The sequence below is a fragment of the Heptranchias perlo genome, chromosome 35 (assembly GCF_035084215.1).
Source record: "Heptranchias perlo isolate sHepPer1 chromosome 35, sHepPer1.hap1, whole genome shotgun sequence".
NCBI lineage: Eukaryota > Metazoa > Chordata > Chondrichthyes > Hexanchiformes > Hexanchidae > Heptranchias > Heptranchias perlo.
The window spans coordinates 16,927,472-16,948,410 of NC_090359.1; the positions used below are offsets into that span (position 1 = coordinate 16,927,472).

Below are 20,939 nucleotides of genomic sequence, written 5' to 3' on the forward strand. Positions count from 1 at the left end.
TGATCAGATCTCATTGACTTCCATTGGTTTCCTGACCCTCAACATGTTCCCTATAAGTCCCTCCAAGGTTTGCCTGTCCGACCTCTGCAAACGCCTCCATCTCCATGTCCCACACTCTTTGATCCTCCAACACTGGCCTTCTGTGCATTCACTCATTCCTCGGTTCCCCTTCTGCGGCAGTGCCTCCAGCTAACCCGGCTTTACTCTCTGTTAATCCCTTCTGAGTGACTGAAACTTCATCTACTCCTGTGAAATTCCTCCATCGACTATTCTAACTGAGTCATTGGCCTGATTTTTAAAAAAAGACTTAACGCCTGTTTTGAAACATCAACAGATCTTCTGCGCCTGAATGATTCCGTGTTTCATGTCAACAAGGAGTGTGAGAGGTTGCAGCCCCTGTTCCACTATTTAAAGGGGCTGCTCCACAACTTCTGGCTGCGTTTCAGTCCCACGCTCCTCATCTTTGGCCACCGGGTGAGGAGGAGGGCGGGTCAGTCAGAGGATCTCCTCGTGGGCCTGTCCAAGGTGGCCATCCACAGGTCCAGGTTAGACGGGGCCCGTGGGGGCGGTCGCTCCAACTGTCGGCCTCTCTTCCGCGGAATTCTCCGTGCCTGGGTGGCCCTGGAGATGGAGCACGCGGTGTCTGCCGGTACGCTTGGGGCTTTCCGCGACCGGGGGGCACCGCAGGGACTGGAGTGCATCCTGGACCGATAAAATAAAATTTTAATTTGACGCTTATTTTGGGTTTTTTGGTTTTTCTGCACATGAACACACCCTAAACCCCGCTTCTTGTAAAAGGGGGGCCTAAAAACACAAAAAAAAACATCAAGCGTCATTCTGACTGCACTTCCAGTAAACACTTCAGAACCGAGCTGAGTGGAGGTCTGAGCAGAGCAAAACGACAGCCCTTGCCTGCCTCCTGAATCCGGGAGAAGGCGGGAAAAAAAACCCATCAGTGATTCCCAGACTATTGAGGACCAACGGCTGTTAAAATATCACAGACACAGAGTTACAGGAATGTTTTAAGGGGGCCCAGAAATAATTAAAAAAGAGAGAATTAACCCCACAGATGCTGTAGGCGGGGCTCGATTATTAGTCCGGTCCGGTGGAAACTAATATCCAGTCGCTAATTCACAGCCCTTCCTCCGGACAATTACATTTCAGGTCAGACTCCCTGAGGACGTGTTTAAAAAATGATCTGAATACAGGAACATGTTTTGATAATGTTACTGTCTGTTGCTTTTGCTCATTTTTTGTCGGCTGCTGTAAAATTAAATTTTGATCTAACTTTTGAGAAGAAATGTGTTTAAAGGAGATATCGTTGGCCCTGATGCTGAGTCCCTTTGGTAAATTGAGGTGATAATTGTGATCTGGAATTGAGTTGTGATGTTGGGAAGTCAGTTCCAGCTTCACTTCAGCCGTTTTGGTCATTTGACCAATTTACCAATTAGAGTAAACGGATATTTAATCACATTGAGCAGCTCCTCTCTGAACTTACTCTGGGTCACTGTGTAAATGGCCGTGTTCGTGCAGGAACTCAGAAGCTGAAGCAGAATTCCCGCTTGTTCGAAGGTTGCAAAAGGGTTAAACAAAGATCGGTGGTTAAAGACACCTGAAATTCGATAATATAAAAAATATACGACCGTTGTCATCCAGAGCAGGATAAAACTGCCGGATATGGCAAAAAGTAAAACGATGGACCTTCTGCGGTTCTTCATCTCAGGGTCCTTGTCATTCTCACCATTGCTGAGGTCCCGGAGGCTCCTTCGGGCCCGACTGGCCACTAAAATGCGTCTGACGGTGAGAGCATTAAACAATAAAATCAAACAGAATGGAAGCAACGGGGTTAACAGCTGTTCAATCCAAGAAAATGCGATCCATGCGGGTCGAATATAAAACTGTGATGATACACGACAACCCCGTGGTATATTGTTAACAGTACGGTAATGATCATACACGAAGGGCCGGGGAATGTTCTTTAAACCGAACAGCGCGCTCAAAGTCACGATAATCACAAGTGAAGTTTTCTCGGTGCAATATTTTGTTTTCAGCTTCTGACAACTAATGGCTACAAAACGATCAAAGGTAAAAGCAACCGTTAACCAAACAGAACTGTCTGTGGCAGTAGGAGCCAGGAAGAGAATGAATCTGCAAACAGGAGTGTAGAGCAGGAAAGTGTCCCCCCAATAAAGATGAGCAATCCGATATAAGATCACATTACAGGCAATCACCAGGAGATCCGCCGACGCCATGGCCACCAGGTAGCGAGTGATACATTTGGAGAGACCGCACTTTCCACGGGACAGGATCACAATCGCCAGCAAGTTCACTGAGAGAAAGAGAGAGACAGAAACAGTGAAATCACTAACCGGGCTGATCAATGAGCTCTCAGTTTAACCGATGTACATGGGCTATGATTGTGTTTATTTATTGGTTTTTCCCCTTGGCTTCTGCCTCCTGTTCCGAAGGAGCAGCTCATTCTGGGAGGTTCCTTTCGGGTGACGGTGGCCCCGGGATCCCTCACCCGACAGCTGAGTCCTCACTTGTGATCCTTGAGATTCAGTTTATTCAGTCGATTCCGACACTGGGAGGTCCGCGGGGCAGGACGTCACCAACTATGAAAGTGAAAGGCGACAAGACGAGTTAAATCAGGAAATACAGACAAGGTGACTCTGGATTTGGCTTAAATCGTAATGCGGGGGAAAAACCTAATGACTTGACCCACACAATACCAGAGACTTTGATTTCAGAAAATACATTGAAAACACGAGCCTGGTATTGAGTTGCTGCCCGTCATCTTTCAGTAATTAATTAGATGAGGTTTCCAGTGGAGTATTGTGAATGCATCATGACACAATATGTCAAGGAATTTAATTCTGTAACGTGCTCCAGTTATAACCAGGTCCAGTCTTTATATCTCAGCACAAGGCGTGAGAAAAACAAAGGACAGTCGGATCCTCGGAATAAGAGATCGATCCCAGGAGCCGCGCGGTATAAGAACAAATCACCGCCAACTCTCACTCATGGTCTCCAGTTAATCCCCCTCCCGAACCAGTGTCAAGACTGGTTTCCCCACTCTCCACAATAACACACATGGACTGAAGTATACAGTCATCGTCATTCAACTAGTCCAAACAATACTTTAAACATCAAATACATCAAAAGTCCTGTGAAGCCATTTTGCTGAAATATAATTATGATCTGAGAGGAACATTTGACGGGAACACAAGATTGTACCTTCGAGTGAGGAGGACAGTTTCTGTCACATCTTTTATTTATCTCATGCGTATTCCGTTTGTTCCCTGTCCTTCTATCCTGAAGACACTGACTCATGCCGGGATACACAGCCACAATCTGCTCTCCGGAACCCCAGGCGATCGGTCCTCGGGAAACACGACAATCTCACCCGGTCCTTCCTCACCCGATCTCCACAACAGGCGCGCTTTCCACCAGGAGGCAGTGGATTGCACTCAGGACTGTGCGCCCTGCCTGTTTTACCCCTGCCTGGCCAGGGAGCACCAAGGACACATTTAGACCCCAGACTCGACAGTTCAGCACAGAGCGAGGGTGAGTTACTCGGTGCATTGACCAATGGGACAAGGATGGAAGTTTTAACTGTATCACAAAACGATGAAGAATAACATTGTACATTTACCAGGCTCAGAGCACAAACAGCAATATAGTTAAACATTCTGTTACTTACACCGTACGTGCTGATAATGACTTACCAGGCACCCCAATTGCTGCCAGAACAGGGTAATAAACGAATTCTATCTCCGTAAATAGAGACAAACGCATTTCTGTGTGGAGACGATGTCTTTCGGTGCTATAAAGAGGTATGCGAACTGCGATAGTCAGGTAACGAAGTTAAAACAGCGAGATACTTATAATGTAAATAAACTCCTAATGGGATAATTAGATCGCATCCCGACTGACATCACATATTATTTACAGACTCCTGAACAAATAAGTTTTGGTCCCATCTGACCTTTGACTATCACAATCATTAAGGTGACAGAACATTACACATCGACCAGCTGAGTAACCTTTTGGAACAATGAATTGTACAATGAAAGAGTCACAATTTCTAAGTTTAATAAATTACATGAAGATTGAAACCACAAGCACACAGTGTAAGAAATATCGAAACCCAGTTCACCAATGTAACATTTTTACTTGAATCTTCTGTACTCCCATTCCCAGGCCAGTCCTGCTATTCCCTCTCTCGCCCTACTCTGCAATTTAGCACAGTCCGTGTCACCTTGTTTCACTCATTCCCCCTCTTTCTGTCTCTCTCAATGCCCAGGCCTCTCTCCCTCACACACACTCCTTTTACTTGACTCCCAAATTTCTCTGTCTGTTAATCTACCTCTTTTATTCCCTCTTTCTCTGGAACTCCATTTTCTTCCTGATTTCCTCTCTTTCTGGCTAACGTTAGTTAACTCAAAATGATTTTTGAGACTGAGATTGATAGATTTTTATTTGATGAAGATATCAAGGGATATGGATCAAAGGCGGGTAATTGGAGTTGAGGTACAGACCAGCCATGATCTGACTGAATGGCGGCACAGGATCGAGGGGCTGAATGACCCACTTCTGTTCTTATAAGATAATTTTTCACTTCTTTATTATTAGCCGCAGCTCACACTCTGGGCTGAAACGAGTTGTCGCTCACTCTTTTCTGCCAGCTGGTGGAATTTACATTAAAGTCTGGCTGATCTCTGCACCTCAGTGAAAGACAGAGCCAAGCATAGTTCTGGGAGCCTTTGCTGCTTGTCTGACCGCTGCAGGCAGACCACAGCTCTTAAAGGGACAGTGCATCAAAAATCCAGAACCACAAGCTGAAGGGAAGCAAGCAACAATGTCCCGACAGGTCACTCAGCAGCTCATGGCCTAGTGTTTGACTACAGTCCTTTTATCATTTACTCTAAAACCCGAGTCACACACAACATTCTCGAAAGACTCAGCGAGTCGGGCCCCATCTGTGGAGAGAACAGACCAATTAACTGAGATCTCAATGAGATGAGGAACAAGACACGGCCCCCTGTGAGAAACAAAGAACTTGCATTCATATAGCACCTTTCACATCTTCCTTTAAGACACTCTGTAAAACCTGCCTATTTGACCGAGCTTTTGGTCACCTGTCCTAATGTCTCCTTATGTGGCTCGGTGTCAAATTTTGTTTTAAAATCGCTCCTTTGAAGCGCCTTGGGACGTTTCACCACCTTAAAGGTGTGGTATAAATGCAAGTTGTTGTTGATGTTATTCACGGTGAGATTGTTCGTTTCATTTCTTCCTCATTATTGTGGTTCTGACATCGAGGTGAAGAGTGACAGAGAGCAGATTTTAAAATAGTTGGAATATCAGTGAAATTAAATTGTGGCAAGTGAGAAACTCCGAGTCAGTTTTGCTCTGTATTTCCTGCATCCAATATTGCAGATAAATGAAAGTGAAGCTTTTGAAGGCAGAAAGTTTTATCGCCCCGTCAGAGGAATTGAACCCCTGTCTTTCCACGTGACAGGCGAAGATACTCATCACTATACTCACGGAGAAGGCCATCCCTGATCACGTCCTTGTATCCCTCTGTACCCACATCCCCCTTCCCCCTCCAAAACCCACTTCATTCTGTGTTCGCCCATCAAAAAAACCCTCCCCCCAAGTCACTTACAATCACAATTTCAAAGTCCCAACTGTCCAGCCTTTGGCCCTCCATTCACCACGACATTTCTGCAGCTACCGATCTGCTCAATCACACTCTCACCTCCACTTTTGATGCGGTTGTCCCCATTAAAACCATTACTCTCTCTCTCACTGTTCGGCCACCCTGGTACAGCGCTCATCTCCTCTCCCTTAAGTCCAAGGGACAGGGTAAGGTAGCGTGGTGATTATGTTACTTGACGAGTAATCCACGCACCGAACAAGGCTCAGGCAATCCAAGAACACAACGCCCCACATTGGGCGATTTGTGTTCTGTGTACAAAATTATGAGGGGCACAGATAGGATGGATACTAAGGAGCTTTTTCCCTTCGTTGAGGGTTCTATAACAAGGGGACATAGATTCAAGGTAAAAGGCGGGAGGTTTAGAGGGGATTTGAGAAAGAACTTTTTCACCCAGAGGGTGTTTGGAGTCTGGAACTCACTGCCTGAAAGGGTTGTGGAGGCAGGAACCCTCACAACATTCAAGAAGCATTTGGATGAGCACTTGAAATGCCATAGCATACAAGGCTACGGACCAAATGCTGGAATATGGGATTAGAGTAGACAGGGCTTGATGGCCGGCGCGGACACGATGGGCCGAAGGGCCTCTATCCGTGCTGTATAACTCTATGACTCTCTATGACTCTATAACATACCGGATTGTCATAAAAACCCCTCTGGTTCACTAATGCCCCCCTGAGGGAAGGAAACATGCCGTCCTCAGACCAATAGCAATGAGGTTGATTCTTAACGGTTCTCTGAAATGGCCTAACAAGCGACTCAGTTGCACAATCCCGCTACGTAATAAGAATAAAACAATACGGGCCACACGCACCGAACAAGGCTCAGGCAATCCAAGCACAGTCGACCCTATGAAGTTCACCCCACGAACATTAGGGGACTTGTGCCAAAATTGGGACAGCTGTCCCAGAGATTGGTCAAGCAACAGCCTGAAATAGCGACACTCACAGAATCATGCCTTTCAGCCAAAGCCCGAGACTCCTCCATCATTATCCCTGGGTATGTCCTGACCCACCAGAGGTGGCAGCACAGTGGTATACAGTCAGGAGGGAGTGGCCGTGACAGTCCGCAACAGTTGACTCTGCACACCATGAAATGTCATGGTTTCAGGTCAAACAAGGTGAAGGAAACCTCCTGCTGATTCCCACTTACCGACCTCCCTCAGCTGATGAATCGTTACTCCTCCCTGTTGAGCACCACTTGGAGGAAGCAGTGAGGGTAGCAAGTGCACCGGATGTACTCTGATTGGGGAAACCTCACTGTCCATCACCAAGAGTGGTTCGGTAGCACCACTGCTGGCCGAGTCCTGAAGGACATAACTGCCATACTGGGATTGTGGCAGGTGGTGAGAGAACAAACATGAGAGAAAAACCTTTTGGACTTCGTCCACATCAATCTACCTGTCGCAGATGCATCTGCCCATGACAGCATTGGTTGGAACGACCACTGCATAGTCCTTATGGAGACGAAATTCCGACTTCACACTGTCCAGCATATTGTGTGGTGGCCGTGCTCAATGGGATAGATTCAGAACAGATCTATGCAACTCCAAACTGGGCATCCATATGGTGCTGTGGGCCAACAGCAGCAGCTGAATTGTATTCCGCCACAATCTGTAACCTCCTGGCCCGGCATATACCTCACTCTACCATTACCAACAAGCCAATGGATCAACCCTGGTTCAATGAGGGGTGTAGAAGTGCGTGTCAGGAGCAGCACCAGGAGTACCTAAAATGAGGTGTCAACCTGGTGAAGCTACAATTGTCCTACAACACAGGACTACATGCAAGCCAAACAACAGAAGTAGCATGCTGGAGAGCACAGCTAAGCAATCCCACAACCAACGGAGCAGATCAAAGCTCTGCAGTCCTGCCACATCCAGTCCTGAATGGTGATGGACAATCATCCTCAATGATGGCAGAGCCCAGCACGTGAGTGCAAAAGACAAGGCTGAAGTGTTTGCAACCATCTTCAGCCGGAAGTGCCAAATGGATGATCCTTCTCGGTCTCCTCCTGAGATCCCCACCATCACAGAAGCCAGTCTTCAGCTAATTCGATTCACCCCACGTGATATCAAGGAACGGCTGAGCGCATTGGATTCAGCAAAGGCAAAGGGCCCTGACAAAATCCCAGCTGTAGTGCTGGAGACTTGTGTTCCAGAACTAGATGCGCCTCTAGCCAAGCTGTTCCAGTACAGCTACAACACTGGCATCTACCCAACAAAGTGGTTAATTGCCCAGGTATGTCCTGTCCACAAAAAGCAGGACAAATCCAATTCATCCAATAACCGCCCCATCAGTCCACTCTCAAAGATCAGCAGAGTGATGGAAGGTGTCGTCGACAGTGTTATCAAGCAGCATTTACTCACGAATCACCTTCTCATCGATGCTCAGTTTTGGTTTCACCAGGATCACTCGGTTCCAGACTTCATTGCGGCCTTGGTCCAAACATGGACAAAAGAGCTGAATGCCAAAGTTGAGGTGAGAGTGATTTCCCTTGACACCAAGGCAGCTTTTGACCGAGTGTGGCATCAAGGAGCCCTAATAAAATTGAAGTAAATGTGAATCAGAGACAAAACTCTCCAGTGGCTGGCGTCATAGCTAGCACAGAGGAAGATGATAGTGATTGTTGGAGGCCAATCATCTCAGACCCAGGACATCGCTGCAGGAGTTCCTCAGGGCAGTGTCCTAGGCCCAACCATCTTCAGCTGCTTCATCAATGACATTCACTCCATCATAAGGTCAGAAGTGGGGTGTTCGCTACTGATTGCACTGTGTTCAGTTTCATTCACAACCCCTCAGATAATGAAACAGTCCGTTCTCACATGCAGCAAAACCTGGACAACATCCAGGCTTGAGCGGATAAGTGGCAATTAACATTCACGCCAGACAAGTGACAGGCAATGATCATCTCCAAGAGAGAGTCCAACCACTTCCCCTTGACATTTAATTTCATTACTGTTGCCGAATCGCCCACCATCAACATCCTGGGTGTCAACATTCACCGGAAACTTAACTGGTGAAGCCACATAAATACTGTGGCTGCAGGAGCAGATCAGAGGCTGGGTATTCTGCGGCGACTGACTCACCTCCTGACTCCCCAAAGCCTTTCCACCATCAACAAGGCACTAGTCAGGAGTGTGAAGAAATACTCGCCACTTGCCTGGATGAGTGCAGCTCCAACAACACTCAAGAAACTCGACACCATCCAAGACAAAACAGCCCGCTTGATTGGCACCTCATCCACCTTAAACATTCACTCCCTCCACCACCGGCGCACCGTGGCTGCAGTGTGTACCATCCACAGGAAGCAATGCAGCAACTCGCCAAAGCTTCTTCGTAAGGACCTCCCAAAACCTCGACCTCTACCACCTAGAAGGAAAAGGGCAGCAGGTACACGGGAACAACACCACCTGCACAGTCCCTTTCAATTCACACACCATCCTGACTTGGAAGTACATCGCTGTTCCTTCATCATCGCTGGGTCAAAATCCTGGAACTCCCCATTTACCAGCACTGTGGGAGTACCTTCACCACACAGACTGCAGCGGTTCAAGAACGGAAGCTCACCACCACCTTCTCAAGGGCAATTAGGGATGAGCAATACCTGCTGGCCTTGCCAGCAATGCCCACATCCCATGAAAGAATTTTAAAAATCATCCAAATAACCTCTGGTCTGTCTCTCCCTATGTTTGAGTCACTCTATGTTTATATGTATGCGTGTGTGTCTGTTTCTTTGTGTAGGTGTGTCTTTCTGTGTATTTTTGTGTCTGTCGATGCATGCATGTGTCTCACATTTTCTATGTTTTCCTGAATGCGTCTGTTTCTCCTTCTTTCTCTCTCTCACTCTCTCCCGCGCTCCCCACATAATTTTACTCTGGACATAATTGAACAAAGAGATGAAAAAGTGGTCGGGAAGTCTTTTTTCAACAGTGGCCTGTGGAAAATTAAACAAACTGTCATCAAATAATCGTTCAAAATGAATCAGTAAAACATGAAGCATCTGTGGTGAATGTACGGTAACACCCAGCATCGATTCCTCGTTAGTATAGTGGTGAGTATCCCCGCCTGTCACGTGGGAGACAGGGGTTCAATTTCCCGACGAGGAGGTTATTGCTGCTTTAGAAGTTTCACTTTCATTTATCTGCAATATTGGATGTTGAAAATACAATGATAAACTGACTCGGCCTTTCCCACTTCCACAATTTGATTTCACAGCGATTTTAAAATCTGCTCCTCCGCCTCACTCTTCAGCTCGATGTGAGAACCACAATGATGGGCAAGAAATGAAATGCAGAATTGTGCTGTGGACAGACCGGGTCTGAGTCACCAGCCCGAAACAGGGAGAGACCGATCGAGAGAGAGACAGACAGACAGAAAGAAAAAAGATGGAGATACAGAGAGAGACAGGTCTCGGAACAGGCGCAGATGAGAAAGCAGACTCGGAAGATCTCACATACAGCAATGAAAAGGATGCATGTTTCAGTGAATCTATTTTAACTACTTCTTTGATGACAGTTTGTTTAACTTTCCACGCGCCACTGCTGAAAGAAGACTTACTTTCTATCTCTTTGTTAGTCAAGGTCCAGAGAAAAATTATGTGGGGAACAGGGAAAAAGTGACAGAAAGAAAGAGACACTCAGAAACGGGTAGAAAAAGTGAGACACACGCAGACATATTCACACATACACAAACACACACATTCATAGCTACATACACACTCACACAAAGACACACCGGCATGGACACACAAACATACACCCTCCAAAAACCTGAAAGTAACACAGGACTACTTGCCAAACAGCAGAAGCAGCATGCTATAGACAGAGCAAAGCAATCCCACAACCAACGGATCTTCTGCAGTCCTGCCACACCCAGTTGTGAATGGTGGTGGTCAATAAACAACTAACGGGAGGAGGCTCTGTGAACATCCCCATCCTCAATGATGGTGAAGCCCAGCACGTGAGTGCAAAAGACAAGGCTGAGCTGTGAGCAACCATCTTCAGCCAGAAGTGTCGGGTGGATGATCCATCTCGGCCTCCTCCCGATATCCCCACCATCACAGAAGCAAGTCTGACATCGAGGTGAAGAATGACGCACAGAGCAGATTTTAAAACCGCTGGAATATCAGTTCATTTCAATTGAGGAAAGTGGGAATCTCCGAGTTAGTTTTACACTGCACTTTCCACATCCAATATTGGAGATAAAAGCTTTTGAAGGCAGTGAAAGTTTAACCTCCTCGTCGGGGAATTGAACCCCGGTCTCCCGCGTGACAGGCGGGGATATTCACCACTATACTAACGAGGAACTACTGTATGGATTCTACACTCACCCCAGATGGCGTTAAAAATGCTTCATGTGTCAGTGAATTTCTTTTAACTATTTATTTGATCACAGTTTGTTTAATTTTCCACGGGCCACCGTTGAAAGAACCTTTAACATTTCCATCTCTTTGTTAGACAACGAACAACTGACTGTCTTCCTTTCGTTCTTTCTTTCTCTTTTATCGTGGTGAGTTACCCCGCCTTAGTCCGTGGTTTAATTCCCCGACGGGGAGGAAGCATTTATTGGACGCCAACTTTAATTTTATGTCTTCGCCAAGCTTCTTCCTAAAAAAAACTACAGAGAAAAATGAACAGCTGATTGTTGCTTTCAGAATATTATTGAACGGGGACTGGATGCAGAGCAATTGTGATTTTAACTAACTGGTGATTAAGGTGATAGTTTGGAAATCCATTCGTTCACCCCGCGTTGGTTCGAATCTGGTAGATTTCAGATCCTGTCTTTTTTCTTCCCCTTTCATTTCTGCGTTTCAAAATTCAACAAGTTTCTTGTAGAATTAATAATTCTGAAGTGAATTAAAATTCCACGGCATTGAACACCTCGAGTTTTATGCTCATTTTAATTGACCTGCAAGATTTCACGAAATCTACGACAGAAAAAGAACAAAAATCAGCCAAATTATCGATCGTCTGTCTCTGTATTTCTGAGTCACTCTATGTGTCTATGTATGTGTGTCTGTTTCTTTGTGTCTGTGTCTGTCTGTCTGTGTATGTGCCTCACATTTTCTATCTTTTCCCGAATGGGTCTCTGTCTCTTTCTCTCTCTCACTCTCTCCCGCGCTACCCACGTAATTTTACTGTGGACATGATCAACAGGAGATGGAAAAGTGGTCGGTAATTCTTCTTTCGACAGTGATCCGTGGAAAGTTAAACAAAATGTCATCAAATGAATAATTCAAACAGATTCACTGAAACGTGAAGCATCTGCTTCTAATATCTCCTTCTGTGGCTCGGTGTCAAATTTTGTTTAAAAAAGCTCCTGTGAAGCCCCTTGGGACGTTTTGCTACGTTAAATGTGTGATATAAATGGACGTTGTATTTGTAGTTGTTGTTGTTGAAACTGATTAAAGTTTCTCTGTCACCCAGTGTCCATGTCAGTGTTTCTGTCAGTCTGCAGCAGAAAGTTATCAGTTGATCAATGGCGATTACAACAATTATTCATCTTTCACAGAGTTTCATTAATTTCCTGTAATTAATGTAATCAGGTTCTTGTCGCTGCAACCTCAAACTTTAGCTCGGTGAATTAATGGTTTAGTTTGTAACAAGTCGTGTTACCTGCGCAAAGCAGCCGCACAGGAGTTCCAAATCCACCCTCTCGCCACCATAAGATCATAAGACCATAAGAGATAGGAGCAGGAGTCGGCCATTTGGCCCTTCGAGCCTGCTCCGCCATTTAATGAGATCATGGCTGATCTGATTTTTACCTCAACTCCACTTTTCCGCCTTTTCCCCATATCCTTTGACTCCCTCCCCACTCTGCAATCACATTAACTGAACTTTACTCTGGCCCAGTGTCACCGCGCTGAAATCGCGTCTTTCTCCGGCAGATGATTTTAACATCAGGGTTGCTGGTTTACGAGTGAAAAGTGATCCCGCTTCACTCTAGGGGCATTGGACAAATGTGTAGATGCCGTGTAGTCGGTGCTGGGACCACTGCTTTTCTTGATATATATTAATGACTTGGACTGGGGTGTTCAGGGCACAATTTCAAAATTTGCAGATGACACAAAACCTGGAAGGGTAGTAACCAGTGAGGAGGATAGTGATGGACTTCAAGAGGATATAGACAGGCTGGTGGCATGGGCGGACACGTGGCAGATGAAATTTAACGCAGAAAAATGTGAAGTGATACATTTCGGTAGGAAGAACGAGGAGAGGCAAAATAAATTAGAGGGCACAACTCTAAAAGAGGTACAGGAACAGAGAGATCTGGGGGTATATGTGCACAAATCGTTAAAGGTGACAAGGCAGGTTAAGAAAGCCGATTAAAAAGCATACGGGATCCTGGAATTTATAAATAGAGGCATCGAGTAAAAAATTATGGAAGTCATGATGAAACTTTGTAAAACACTGGTTTGGCCACAACTGGAGTATTGTGTCCAGTTCTGGGCACCGCACTTTAGGAAAGATCTGATGGCCTTAGAGAGGGTGCAGAAGAGATTTACAAGAATGATTCCAGGGATGAGGGACTTTCGTTACGTGGACAGACTGGAGAAGCTGGGGTTGTTCTCCTTGGAACAGAGAAGGTTGTGAGGAGATTTGATCGAGGTATTCAAAATCATGAAGGGGACAGACAGAGTCGATGGAGAGAAACTGTTCCCATTGGTGGAAATGTCAAGAACCAGAGGACACAGATTTGACGTGATTGGCAAAAGAACCAAAGGTGAAATGAGGAAAAACTTTTTTACACAGCGAGTGGTTAGGATCTGGAATGCACTGCCCGAGGGGGTGTTGGAGGCAGATTCAATCATGGCCTTCAAAAGGAAATGGATAAGTACTTGACAGGAAAAGAATTGCAGGGCTACCGGAATCGGGCGGGGGAGTGGGACCAGCTGGATTGCTGTTGCATGGAGCCGGCGGGGACTCGATGGGCCGAATGGCCTCCTTCCGTGCTGTTGCCTTTCTATGATTCTAGGATTCTAGTGGGCCAAGTAAAGGATCAGGACAGATAATACCGAGAACAATTCAAAAAGAAGCACAAGTTGATGAAACCAGCACTGGTGAAATTGCTGGGTGGATATTTAAAGGATGGGCCGTGGGAGGGGCTGGACCACTATTCTGCAACAATTTGAGGCGCTGCTTATTGCTGTGGTTCGGGTCTTGTAACAACAGCTGAGGTGTGGCGCCGTGATCGTATAAGTAGTTAGTACTCCGCGTTGTGGTCGCAGCAACCTCGGTTCGAATCCGAGTCACGGCAGAACTTTCTCATCTCTTTTATCCTCTGCCACACATACTGATAGAATGCAGCAATATTTCAATCTTGAATATATATAAGAAATATTTTTTGTTGGTGGCGAAAACCTATCCATTCCTTCAAATCCCAGCACTCTCACATGCCTGTACTTGATGTTCCACAGTTCAAACCCGCATCTTCTCCCAGCTTTTTCTTCCTTCCACAATCAATCGGCCGCCTTTCCTTTCCTCCTTCCATTTCATGGACACTTTCCTGCTCCATTGCCGACTCTAACATTCACTTTCATGATCTCACGCCTTTAAGTTTGTTCTGCTCCGACCGCTGTTTCTATTGGGCACATGTCCCATTCGCACCAATGTTCATTTGTGCCTTGAAACCAGTCGATACATTTCGATCTGCGTGACCGCTCGACAGACAAACACGACGAAAGCAGGGCTGGTCTCTGGAAAGACAGCCGCCCGAATGTTCACGAAATTTACTTGGGGAATCTTGTGATCCAGGGGATGGTAACTGAAGAACTGGTTTTTGTTTTGATGCTTGTTGGCTCTTTTCTCTCAGCAGTTGAGTTGCGTGAGTGACGGGCAGCGCTGTAGAGCTGCGAATGGCGGTTGAAAGGTTCACATTTGGCAAGTTGGGGCGGTGCAGGAAGATCGGAAGTGTTCCGCCTTGATCTTAATAGTTCTGTTGAAACATGCGATTGAATCGAGTAGAGGATAAATGTAAAGAGCGCCTGTGGGGAAAAAGGAACGATTACAGGCCATGAGCGAAAGGTCTTTCAAATTCTCGTGGCGCAGGACGCTGTGTGCGGAAACGGCAGATTTTAAAGCGCGTGTGCAGGAAAGTAAAGTGCGATCTTGTGTGTGAGAAGAGCACAAGAAAGTTGTGCTTGAAGCTGCGCCCTTGAGGCAAGTTGCAGGTTGTCAGGAAAACTGCTCCAGTGAAAGCTCAAAAATAAACCCAGAAACTGCTGGCAACACTCAGCAGGTCAGGTAGTATCTGTGGAGAGATACTCAAGTATTTATCCAATTCTCCTTTTAAAGTTACGATTGAATCGAGCTCCACCATCCTTTAAGGCAGTGCGTTCCAGATCATAACAATTCGCTGTGCCAAAAAAATCTCCTTATTTCCCTTCTCGTTCTTTTACCAATTATCTTAAATCTGCGTCCGTTGGTTGCCGACCCTCCCGCCAGTGGGTGAAGTTTCTCCTTATTCACTCGATCAAAATCCCTCTTAATTTTGAACACGTGGATTACTTCTACCCTTAACCTTCATTGCTCGAAGCAGAACAATCCCAGGTTCTCGAGTCTCTCCACACAACTAAACCCCATCCCTGGTATAATTCTGGGAAATCTCCTCTCCATCCTCTCCAAGACCTTGACATCGTTAATAAATTATCGTGCCCAGAATTGGACACAATACTTCAGATGAGGCCTGAACAATGATTGAAAACGTTTAACATCACTTCCTTGCTTTTGTACTCGATTTCTCTATTATTAAGCCAAGGAAACATATGCTGTTTTAACGGCTTGAACAAATTGTGCTGCCACATTCAAAGATGTTGATGAAAATTAACAGGAACACATTGAGTCAGCTCACTCGGCTCAGGCCCGGGACTGAGCCTCGGCTTTTCTTGCTCCGTGGCTCAGTAGCACACCTCGTGAGATCAGCTAACTCACTACCGGCTGGAGATGCTGCCTGACCTGCTGAGTGTTTCCCGCATTTTCTGTTTTTATTATTGATATAACCTGAGCTCTGTCGAGCGTTTGTTGGTCGATTCACTGATAAAGCTGGGAATTGAGGGGAAGCTGGTTCATGGCGAACCCCAGCTCTGAGTCCCCCCGGCAGAGAGTTCAAGGAATGTTTAATATAAATGAGATTCAACGACAGGATCAGAAAATCTCTCCTTGATGGTCGGTCTCATTCTCCCGAAGTGAGGAATGAGCGGGAGGGGCAATTCCACCCGGGGTTATCTTTTATTCCAACAGGATGACCCAAAGGCCAGTTTGATGTGGGGCCGAAATAGCTCAGTTGGGAGAGCGTTAGACTGAAGATCTAAAGATCCCGGGTTTCAGCAGTTTTAGGTTATTTTGTTTCTTCTTCTTTGGGCCGATTCTCGAACATTTATTTACACTGACATTTTTACCCGACACTGAACGGTTGGGGATGGAATAGAGAGACATCAAGGATGTCTGTATTTAGCTTTTATTTCTCTATTTCCTTCTGCCTTTCTCTCTGGATTTTGTCTCTCTCGGTGCCCGATGAACATTTGATTTGATGCATTTGTCCTAAACTGATGCCTTTTCCACATCTCAGGGCGGTCAGACACGCTCTGTCTGTCTGTTACTGCTTGTGACCATTAACGGGAACAGGCCGCGAGTTAAACATTTATCAGCAAACCGCCAGAGAGATAACACAGCGGGAATAAAACACATTGCCTCACATTGTTAGACACCGAGTGACACAGATTGTAATGTGTGTCAGTAAACAGACCCGGAAAACAGAGTCCGAGAAAGGAAAGAAATAGAGAGATTGAAAAGAGTCATAAAAAGCAAGAAAACCCTTTCTCCACCCCAACAACAACAACAACAACTTGCATTTATATCGCGCCTTTAACGGAGTAAAACGTCCCAAGGCGCTTCACAGGAGCGATTATCAAACAAAATGTGACACGGAGCCATATTAGGAGATATTGGGACAGGTGAGGTAGGTTTTAAGTGACTTAAGGGAGGAGAGAGAGGTAGCGAGGCGGGGAGGTTTAGGGAGGGAAATCCAGAGCTTTGGGCCCAGTCGGTTGAAGGCACGGCCGCCAATGGTGGAGCGATGAAAATCGTGGATGCGCAAGAGGCCTGAATTGGAGGAGCTCAGAGATCTCGGAGGGTTGTAGGGGTGGAGGAGGTTACAGAGATAGGGAGGGGCGAGGTCATGGAGGGAATTGAACACGAGGATGAGAATTTCAAATTTGAGATGTTGGTGGACTGGGAGCCAATGTCGGTCAGCGAGCAGAGGGGTTCTCCTCCTGAACGGTGGTTTGAATGTTTGGGGGGCGGGGCTGTGATAAATATCGAGATTTAATATAATGATCCCACTTTTCAACTACCCCGAATTATTACAATGCTGACCTGGAACAATCTAGAACATACCGCAAAACAAGACATTAAGTTCAATGGTTACTTGTGCGAGGAGTTTAAAAGATTCTCCTAAGAAGGAGAAGGCTCAAGGAACGGACTGTGAACATTTCATGATGGTCTATTTATTTGTGGCCAGAGAGAGGGATGGAGTCGGTGGCTCGGGAACGGAGTTTGTGCCAATATTTAGTTGGAGGAATGTTTTTCTCATCCATTACTGGATGTTGAAAAAGCAGTGTGAGAAATCAGAGACAGTGGAGGGGTCGAGACAGGTGGTGAGGTCGAGGTGGGTGTTATCAGCGTACATGTAGAACCTGACATTATGTTTTCGGATGATATCGCAAGAGGCAGCATGTGGATGAGAAATAGGTGGGGGTCAAGGATAGATCCTTCGGGAACTCCAGAGGTAATGGTGCAGGAACGGGAAGAGAAGCCATTCCATTTGATTCCCTGGCTACGATTGGAGAGATAGGAATGGAACTAGACGAGCTCAGTTCCATCCAGCTGGAAGACGGAGGAGAGACACTGGAGGAGGATGGTGTGGTCAACCATGTCAAAGGCTGCAGACAGGTCGAGAAGGATGAGGAGGGATAGTTCACCACGGTCACAGTCACAGAGGATGTAAATTGTGACTTTGATAAGGGCCGTTTCAGTATTGTGGCAGGGGCGGAAAACTGATTGGAGGGATTCAAACATGCAATTGCGGTTGAAATGGGCACGGGTTTGGGAGGCGACAACACGTTCAAGGACTTTGGAGAGGAAAGGGAGGTTGGAGATTGGCATTATCGACCTGGATCTGTACTTTCATGGAATATATATTTGAAACGCGAGGTCTCTCTGTTCATTCACTGGGTCTGTGCCGTTCTATTGAGTGTGCACTTCCAGTCCTGGTTTTTCCTCCTAAAATATATTATCTCATAATTTCCACATTAAATTAAATTTATCAACTGTCTGCACCTTCTATTAACTTGTCTATCATAGAATTACATAGAATTGACAGCACAGAAACGGTCCATTGTGCCTAAATGTTCCATGACTGTGTTCATGCTCCACATTCCCACCCTTCTTCACCGCACCCTATCAACATATCCTCTATTCCTTTCTCCCTCATGTGTTTGTCGAGCTTTCCCTAAATGCATCTATGCTAGTATCCTCAACTATTCCTTGTGGTACCGAGTTCCACATTTTAAGAACATAAGAAATAGGAACAGGAGTTGGCCATGCGGCCCCTCGAGCCTGCTCCACCATTCACTCAGATCATGGCTGATCTTCGATCTCAACTCCACTTTCCCACCCGATCCACATGTCCCTTGATTCCCTTAGAGTCCAAAAATCTATCGATCTCAGACTTGAATACACTCAATATCCACAGCCCTCTGGGATAGAGAATTCCAAAGATTCACAACCCTCTGAATGAAGAAAGTCGTCCTCACTTCAGTCCTAAATGTTTGACCCTTTACCCTGAGACTAAGACCCCTTGTTGTGGATTCCACAGCCGGGGGAAACAGCCTCTCAGCATCTACCCTGTCGATCCGTCTCGGAATTTTTCATGTTTCAATGAGATCACCTCTCATTCTTCTGAACTCCAGCGAGTATAGGCCCATTCTACGCAATCTCCACTCATAGGACAACCCTCTCATCCCAGGAATTAATCTAGTGAACCTTCATTGCACCGCAACTAAGGCATGTATGTCCTTTCTTAGATAAGGAAACCAAAGCTGCACACAATGCCCCAGGTGTGGTCTCACCAAAGCCCTGTATAATTGCAACAAGACTTCCTTACTCTTGTACTCCAACCCCCTTGCAATAAAGACCAACATACCATTTGCCTTCCTAATTGCTTGCTGTACCTGCATGTTAACTTCGTGTATTTCATGTACAAGACAGCAAAATGAACATCAACATGGAAACATGGATAATTTATGGCACAGATGGAAGCCATTCAGGCCATCATGTCTCTACAGGTCGTAAAAGAGCCACCACGCCTAATCCCACTTTCCAGCACTTGGTCCGTAGCCCTTTAGGTTACTGCAATTCAAGTGCATATCCAAGTACTTTTTAAATGTGACGATGGTTTCTGCCTCTACCACCCTTTCAGGAAGTGAGTTCCAGAACCCCACCACCCTCTGGGTGAATTTTGTTTTCCTCAGCTCATCTCTAATCCTCCGACCAATCCCCTGCTAAGGGAAATAGGTCCTTCCTGTCCATTCTATCCAGGCCCCTCATAATTTTATACACCTCAATTAAACCACACCTCAGGCTCCTCTGTTCCAAAGAAAACAACCCGAGCCTGTCCAATCTTTCCTCATAGCTAACATTCTCCAGTCCTGACAAAATCCTCATAAATCTCCTTTGTACCCTCTCAAGTGCAATCACATCTTTGCTGTAATGTGGTGACCACAACTGTGCACAGCACTCAAGCTGTGGCCTAACTAGTGTTTTATACAGTTCTAGCATAACTTCCCTGCTCTAATATTCTATGCCTCGGCTAATAAAGGAAAGTATCCCGTATGACTCCTTAACCAACTTATCTACCTGTCCTGCTACCTTCAGGGATCAGTGGACACGCACTCCAAGGTCTCGCTCTCCCTCCACACCTCTCAGTATTCTCCCATTTATTGTGTATTCCCTTGCCTTGTTTGACCTCCCCAAATGCATTACCTCACACGTTTCTGGATTGAATTCCATTTGCCACTTGTCTGCCCACCTGACCAGTCCACTGATATCTTTCTGCATTCTACTGCTTTCGTCCTCACTATTAACCACACGGCCAATGTTTGTATCATCTGCCAACTTCTTAATCATGCCCGCTACATTTAAGTCTAAATCATTAATATATACCACAAAAAGCAAGGGACCTCGTACTGAACCCCGTGAACCCCAATGGAAACAGCCTTCCAGTCACAATCCGTCAACCATGACCCTTTGCTTCCTGCCACTCAGCGAATTTTGAATCCAATTTGCCACTTTCCCCTGGATCCCATGGGCTTTTATTTTTTTGACCAGTCTGCCATGTGGGACCTTGTCAAAAGCCTTGCTAAAATCCATGTACACTACATCAAACGCATGACCCTCATCAACCCTCCTTGTCACCTGCACAAAAAATTCAATCAAGTCAGTCAGACAAAACCTTCACTTAACAAATCCATGTTGACTGTCCTTGATTAATCCGTGCCTTTCTAAATGAAGGTTCATGCTGTCCCTCAGAATTGATTCCAATAATTTGCCCACCACCGAGGTTAGACTGACTGGCCTGTATTTACTGGGTCTGTCCTTTTCTCCATTTTTAAAGAACGGCCAACTTTAGCAGTCCTCCAATCCTCCGAAACCATGCCTGTAGCCAGGGACGGTTGGAAAATGATGGTCAGAACCTCCCTTATTTCCTCCCTTGCTTCTTTCAACAGCCTGGGATACATTTCATCCGAGCCTGGCAATTTATCTACTTTCAAAGATGCTAAACCCCTTAATACTTCCTCTCTCATTATGTTTATCCCATCCAATATTTCACATTCCTCCTCCTTAACTACAATCTCTGCATCGTCCCCCTCTTTTGTGAAGACAGACGCAAATTATTCATTGAGAACCATTCCCACGTCTTCCACCTCCACGAATCGGTTATCTTTTTGGCCTCTAATAGGCCCTACTCTTTCCTTAGTTATCCTCTTGCTCTTTATGTATTTATAAAATATTTTGGGTTTTCCTCAATTTTACTTGCCATTATTTTTTAATGCCCTCTCTTTGCTTTCCTAATTTCCTTTTTAATTTCACCAACATTTAATTATTTCTCACCATTTAAAACATATTCTGTTCTTTTATTCTTCCCATCAAAGTGAATAACCT

General features: G+C 45.7%; 1 protein-coding gene and 1 non-coding gene across 2 annotated transcripts; both read right to left on the minus strand.

Annotated features, from left to right (window-relative positions):
* Positions 1–1,427: 1,427 nt before the first annotated feature.
* Positions 1,428–19,904, minus strand: LOC137302289 (probable G-protein coupled receptor 139). The gene is made up of 5 exons (XM_067971931.1): positions 19,761–19,904; positions 9,595–9,655; positions 8,088–8,156; positions 3,729–3,845; positions 1,428–2,329 (listed from the first exon to the last, which is right to left on the minus strand). The coding sequence occupies exons 1-5, from the start codon at positions 19,902–19,904 to the stop codon at positions 1,428–1,430; spliced, it is 1,293 nt and encodes a 430-aa protein (XP_067828032.1).
* Positions 10,954–11,025, minus strand: trnad-guc (transfer RNA aspartic acid (anticodon GUC)). The gene has a single exon. It is a non-coding gene; the product is annotated as a tRNA-Asp (tRNA).
* Positions 19,905–20,939: the final 1,035 nt, after the last annotated feature.

What these genes read in the sequence shown, in the direction of transcription:
- LOC137302289 (XM_067971931.1), bottom strand. Translation starts at nt 19,904, where the DNA reads ATGATTAAGAAGTTGGCAGATGATACAAACATTGGCCGTGTGGTTAAT. An exon ending in TCAATCCAGAAACGTGTGAG is followed by an intron (nt 9,656 to 19,760) that starts GTAATGCATTTG and finishes AATTTTCCACAG; the next exon opens with GCCACTGTTGAAAAAAGACT. An exon ending in TTTGTTCAATTATGTCCAGA is followed by an intron (nt 8,157 to 9,594) that starts GTAAAATTATGT and finishes GTTTGGACCAAG; the next exon opens with GCCGCAATGAAGTCTGGAAC.